General features: G+C 46.2%; 1 protein-coding gene across 2 annotated transcripts in view; it reads left to right on the forward strand.

Annotated features, from left to right (window-relative positions):
* Positions 1–5,884, forward strand: part of NDUFS6 (NADH:ubiquinone oxidoreductase subunit S6) — a 26,256-nt gene extending 20,372 nt beyond the window's left edge. For both annotated transcript variants that reach the window (XM_066579084.1, XM_066579083.1), the window contains 2 exons: positions 2,090–2,212; positions 5,748–5,884. In XM_066579084.1, the coding sequence (XP_066435181.1) occupies positions 2,090–2,212; positions 5,748–5,816 (192 nt within the window). In that variant the 3' untranslated portion in view covers positions 5,817–5,884. The remainder of the gene's footprint in view (positions 1–2,089; positions 2,213–5,747) is intronic.
* Positions 5,885–6,860: the final 976 nt, after the last annotated feature.

Below are 6,860 nucleotides of genomic sequence, written 5' to 3' on the forward strand. Positions count from 1 at the left end.
GCAGGCCCTTATTGGCTGAGCTGCAGCGCTCGAGAACCAATCGCTGCAGCGTTCGGTGAACCAATCACAGCCGTTGACATTGCGGATAGGCCATGGATTCCCGCATCATCGCCCAGCGACAGCGTGGGAAAAACAAATATTTGAAGAGGAAAAAACAAACTGTACTGTTCATGACTGATGTGAGTGTCCGCAGTCATCTGCAATACAGAAAGCGAAGGTACGCTGGCTGGGGCCACTGTAGGCTCCTGCATGCGGAAACCTGATGGTCCGTGTGAGACTGGCCTTAGTAGAATGCACTATACAAGCAACAGGCAATTGTCTTTCTATAAAAAAAAATGTAGTTTTATTGTACAAAAGTAGTAAAAGAAGAAATGGGATTTTTCTTAAAGGTTCTAATATGTTGCGTATCTCCGCACTTTGAAAAAAAAAAAACAGCTCCTGTCAGAAAAACCCTACGGGATCTGCTTATTCGTGCCCATGAAAATGTGGCGGATTTAGTTCTTGCGTGTTTTTACAGCAGGGACAGCGTCCGTGACCCCGTACAGAATTCCCGAGGGGCACAAGGAAGCGGAGCTGCTGTTACTGTGTGCGGACGCTGGAGACAGGAAGCCCGCAGGCTGGTGGGGTGTACCTCCGGGTGACACTACTAGCTAGTGAGGTGTAACCCTACATGCTATGCCATGTCTCCATTACCAGGGCAGACGCTCAGGACTAAACACTCTGCTTTATGGGATGGAGGGTATTGGCAGTGCTGTTACTGTGTGCGGACGCTGGAGACAGGAAGCCCGCAGGCTGGTGGGGTGTACCTCCGGGTGACACTACTAGCTAGTGAGGTGTAACCCTACATGTTATGCCATGTCTCCATTACCAGGGCAGACGCTCAGGACTAAACACTCTGCTTTATGGGATGGCGGGTATTGGCAGTGCTGTTACTGTGTGCGGACGCTGGAGACAGGAAGCCCGCAGGCTGGTGGGGCGTACCTCCGGGTGACACTACTAGCTAGTGAGGTGTAACCCTACATGTTATGCCATGTCTCCATTACCAGGGCGGACGCTCAGGACTAAACACTCTGCTTTATGGGATGGAGGGTATTGGCAGTGCTGTTACTGTGTGCGGACGCTGGAGACAGGAAGCCCGCAGGCTGGTGGGGCGTACCTCCGGGTGACACTACTAGCTAGTGAGGTGTAACCCTACATGCTATGCCATGTCTCCATTACCAGGGCGGACGCGGAGGACTAAACACGCTGCTTTATGGGATGGCGGGTATTGGCAGTGCTGTCTGTGGACCACTTTGTACTGTTCTTCCAGCGCAGCAGATATTTCCTTCCCGTCCTGCTCATTTATCTGCTAGGAAGGATGCTGAGTGTTTCTCCAGTAGGATTGATTTTCCGAGCCCAAGCATTAATAATAAGGTCATCCATGCCTTGAGAGACGTGCATTAAGTGACAGTAGTATGGTCCTTTTGTCATTCAGAAGTGTCAAGGCACGGCCGTCCTGTGCAGCGGGTAGACGGGGTCTTGCAGCTGCCACCGTCGGTGCCTTGATGTCTGCTGGAGTAACCTGGAAGGTATTTGTGTTGTCAGTCACTGAGACATCGCATTACTTTCTCCTGTGTTACAGCCTGTGTGCGCTTAGCTGTCGTATCCATCAGCAGATTGGAACAGTAGATCATTCTAATGTAGCTATTAAGAAGACCCCGTAAGCAGACAGACTCGCACTCCGCAGACTAAAGCTACTTACAATTGCAATAGAATACAATGAAATTGAAAATAAAGTTCTGCTTTTAAACAACTTGCTTTTTTTATTTTACTATTGATGGTTTGTAGTTTGTAAAAATCCACACGATCATGGGATACCCCAGCATGTAATAGTGTATAGTGCTGAGATATATATATGTGTGTATAATAAATAAAGTGTACTGTTCCAGGGTGGTTAATGCAATGTGGCTGAAGCCCTGACCGCTTGCGATGGACAGAAGAGAGCAGCACTGCCTCCGCTAGCGCCCATGGGTAGGTGGGACTTCAGCCACATGCCGGTTACCACCCCAGGGCTGTACCCCAAACCTGATGATATTGGTTGTCTTCGCAGTTAAATGAGCAGTTTGCTATTAACTTGATTGCTGAGCAAGCTGTGAATGAATCTGGAAGCAGAATAGTATCCTGTGACGGCGGAGGTGGAGCGCTCGGTCACCCCAAAGTTTATATCAACTTGGTAAGTTTAACTACTTAAGTTACTAATGATTTTTTATAAATCCAAAAGTACAAGCAAAGATTAAAAGCTGTATAATGTATCCTAAAGAGAAAGCTGCTCCTTTCCTCTGCACAGAATATACGTGGATTCTGCACAATGAACTGTGTGTAACCCCAACCCTGATGTCTTCATATGTTGTGTAAAAATGTGCATCAAAGCACTTTTTTTGCAATTTGGTTCTGAAATCAATGTTGTGGGGAAAAAAAAGAATTAAAATATCAATCCTTGGCATGGTTCCCCCTTTACTAGCGTTAAATCCATGTGCACATGCGCATTAAAATCCATGACCATATGTGGATTGAGCTGTCAGATTTTGGGCCTCCTGCACATGGCACAGATTCCCGCATCAGAGCTCGACACGGTGCCTGTCCGGTAGCCTCAGCTTACCTGTCCGGTGGCTTCTGTACATGCTGCGGATGTGCCAGACGGCACTTCGTCGCGCATGCGCATTAGCTGCGGCACGGAGGGGAGGGGGGGGGGCGTGTATTCCGCAATACTTCCGCAGTGTTCACTACGGAAGTCCTCTGGGACGGACAGCTGCCATTGACTTCAATGGAAGCCAGCCATGCGTAACCCACACAAAACTGCAGCATGCTGCGATTTTTATTCTCCGTGCGCAGTACATCGCAATCGATTTCCGCTCGTGGAGATGAAGTGGCGTTTTGCCATTGAATACTATGGGCTGTATTTGCTGCGGAGTCCAGAGGCGGATGCCCACTGTAGACCCCGCAATGCAAATACGCCCGTGTGCAGGAGGGCTTAGATTGTATTTAGCCTATGTGACAAAGGCCTTGGGTGCTTCTACACAAGATGACTGTCGGGCATTTCAGCACCCAACAGTTGTCACTGTGATAATTACCATTATATATATATTATATAGTGATTTATAATCGCTCTTGTGCTTACACATAGAATCGCTCAGTGAATGGAGGTGGAGGGGACAGGAGATTGCTCTAGCCGCGCGGCTCCATTCACTGTAAACAAGCAGTCATGTTTACGGAGGCCGATCGTCGTTTGATTTTTATGCCTGCAGTAAATGTCCAACAATGTTATCCGTCCGGTCGCTGCCTGTATACACAGTGAGCGATTCAGGATCCAGCGAGAATCTGAATAGTTAGCATTCAGTCTGAAAGGGTCCTCAGGGTGGTTTTGCACTCTGGTTTTCGTGGAAGTTTTTTTTTTTTTTAACTTATTTTGACCCAAAGCCAGAAGTGGGTCCAGCAGGAAGGAGAATTATAAGACCTCCCCTATATGTACTGTATCTTCAGGATCCATTTCTGGCTTTGTCTCAAAAAACTCCCCCATAAATCTGTATGTGAACTACCCCTCACCCTTTTTAGATTGCTTCTAGAAGTAGTAACAACTATTAGTTAAGAGTCTTTAGAGCCGCTACATGTTTGAGGAGGGTCAGGAGACACCATGCATCTTCATAGAACCTTCACCTAATTCTGACCAGTTCTGGTGATCAGTTACTTCAAGTGTTCGGGTTCCAACTGGCTGAGGTTCTCAGCATGTATGATCACCATTCTGATTGAGAAATGGTAATCTAACAGAATTGTAATATTTAATAGCGAGGCAACGCCTTTATAAGAGGACTTGTCCTATTCTCTGCTCAGCAGAGTGGGCTACATAGCTTTAGAGCCCCGGCTGACTTTACCATGTTGTAAAGGCTCTCCAATGGATGATGTGAGAAGGTGCAGCAAAAACTGTCACCTGGTAGAGACAGCGCAACACGCAAAAACGCTTTAGTGGCAGCTGCCATCGCCATATGGATGAGTAAGGATCTCCGTGTATAATCCAGCCAAGCGAGGAGTAAGGAGGACCACGGTGCGTCCAATAGCCGAGACTCAGGCGGTCGGGACAACAGGGCATCTTTATTCAGGCATTGCGTTTCCAGAGTCGGATTTACTCCTTCCTCTGGCCGTACACAAGTAATGTACAATCACAACGCCCATTAAGCAATGATTAAAAAGCCAAGGAAGACCCCCTTGCATGTAAACTCAGTAAGCATTGTATGTTAATCTGAACAGGAAACTATAAGTGATTGTCCATGTTATATCTGCCCAACACATCCCAGAATCTTAGCTTTAGTAATTTACATTGAGTCCCAAAAATGTGCCTGTTCTTTGATCGCAAAAGCGCTCATGTGGCTGCTGATGTCCTGTAAACCTCAAGTGGGATAGACTACTGTAATGCTACACATATTTATGGAACGTCTGGAGGCTGTAGCGGTCTCCCGCCAGGATCACACATGCACAGTCCTCTCATTAAGCCAGCATGACCGCATCTGTTATCGTCAGAGCCTGTGCCAGCTGACTTACAGCGCTATTGCAGTTAGCTAGCCAACAAAGATCGCTGCAGAACAAGCAAGGACACAATAGTGCAAGCTACAACAATGATTGCCTTAGATTACAGGCCCTAAATCACTAGACTGCAATGGTCAAAGTGCCTCTGGAGCCCCTTCCCGTTGAATGGCCACTCAGTTTCTGTTTAGCTGTCTGTCATTTCACCAGACAAAAAAGTCCTTCATGAGTTACGTTCACCTGTAATTGTGCTGGTCAGTGAAGTCTATTCCTGGATGTTAGAAGCTGGTGAGTGTCTGCAGGCAGGTCTGCACAACTTAGAGCGCAGCCTTATCTGCATAGCAGAGTAAACTGACACAGCCCTCAGCTCCAGACTAATTCTGTGAAGGGGAATGGTGTATAGAAAAATACTGAAGTCTTTAAATGTTCTGCATCCTGCCCTGGTGATCTGAGGATGGGATTAGTAACTTTAAAAGCTTACAATATTGACTGTGTGTATATTATATTTGTATGTGTGAAAGCCCTCACTGACTGACTCGCCACTAATTTTCTTCCCGGTGTCCTACAAACATGAAATTTGGCATGAGCATTTTTTAGGCCCTAAATAGGAAAAGTAAAGGGGTCGCAACTTTAAAATTCAGTGCTAAGTGCAAAAGTTTTGGCACCTCTGTGTAATGTACCAAATCTAATTCTCTAACTTCCCAAAGTCGTACAAACATAAAATTTGGGATGATAATTCTTTAGGTCCTAAATAGAAAAAGCAAAGGAGTCACAACTCAATTATTTAATGCTAATTGCAAAAGTAAATGCACCCCTATGTAATGTAATTTCTCGGTGTCATACAAGCATGAAATTTGGCGCGAGCATTCTTTAGGTTCTAAATGAGGGGGGTGGGAGGGGTGGCACATTCTGCAAAGGGACATCGGTACATGCAGCCTGAGGAGAATCTAACGCTCCTCTATGTGTACATATTTTATTCCTCGGTTACTCTTAAGTAACCTTGACTTCATAAAATTTTCAGTGCAAACACGTGTATCAAATTAACTTGGGCGAGGCCGGGTATATCAGCTAGTACTGTATAAACCTATAGCACATTCCGTATATAGAGCGTTTGTCTGCACTTTGCACAGTAGTGATGATTTCAAAGAAAGCCACAATTAACAATAGGTTTGCTCTTTTTTTTTGCCTAACAGGACAAGGAAACAAAAACCGGAACTTGTGGATACTGTGGACTGCAGTTTAAACAGAAGCATCCTCATTAGTCATTACTGATTAGTCAGCTGTATATTGTGCTTATAAAACCCTTAACTATTAAAGATATCTGATCGGACGTTGGCACTTTGTTTTGTGTTTTGTGTTTTCCCTCTACTCCCTCTAACATTCTTGATATTAGAATGGATAACCTGCACAGACAAAACCTTCCGCCCACAGAAAAGTAAAAACTGCCAGGGTCAGACATAGTAAAATTTAACTTGACTGTCTAAATGTTTCACTATTTATTCACCCTTCCAATAGTAATGTCTTTGTTGTATGAAGATAAGTGTCAAGCCTCATAGATTAGTAATCTAGCTCTCAACTTGTTTCTCTTTCTGTAGGCTCACCATGAGACTAGTTTATAAGGCTTGTATGCCATGTGGATATCAAATGCATGCAAAGCTGAGCCATATACTACCAGTTTATTAAAGGGGTTTTATTAGAAAACAAAAAAAAACCCATTACTTACTATAGATGAGCGAGTATACGAGCATTGCCTTTAGCGAGTATCTCCCCCGCTCGAGACTGCAGGTTCGGGTGCCGGCTGCGGGGGAGAGCGGGGCGGAACGGAGGGGAGATCTCTCTCTCCCTCACCCCCCCCCCCCCGCTCCCTCCTGCTGACAGCCGCTACTCACCGCTCCCCCACGCCGGCACCCGAACCTGCAGTCTCGAGCGGGGGAGATGCTCGCTAAAGGCAATGCTCGCTCAAGCAATTGCCTTTAGCGAGTATACTCGCTCATCTCTATTACTTACCTTTTTCCTCCCCAGACAGTCTTCTTACATTTTCTCCAGTCCCCCAGGTCATCTCACCGCAAGCCGCCCGGATCCTCTTCTTGTTATGGAGCGTCCTTTTCTGAAGTCTTCTTCCGGCACATCAGTGTAGGTTATGTCACTAGTGATGTGTAGGGTTCACTGCCTAGGAATGAATGCCGACCTATTGCTGAGACTTCGCATGTGCACTGTCTCGCTGTGAATGTTCCTATACTATTGTAGAGAGACAGCGAGCATGTGCAGTCTCTGCAATAGCTTTGCAGTCCCCTCTAGGCTGTGAA

The sequence above is a fragment of the Eleutherodactylus coqui genome, chromosome 9, assembly GCF_035609145.1.
Source record: "Eleutherodactylus coqui strain aEleCoq1 chromosome 9, aEleCoq1.hap1, whole genome shotgun sequence".
Lineage (NCBI taxonomy): Eukaryota > Metazoa > Chordata > Amphibia > Anura > Eleutherodactylidae > Eleutherodactylus > Eleutherodactylus coqui.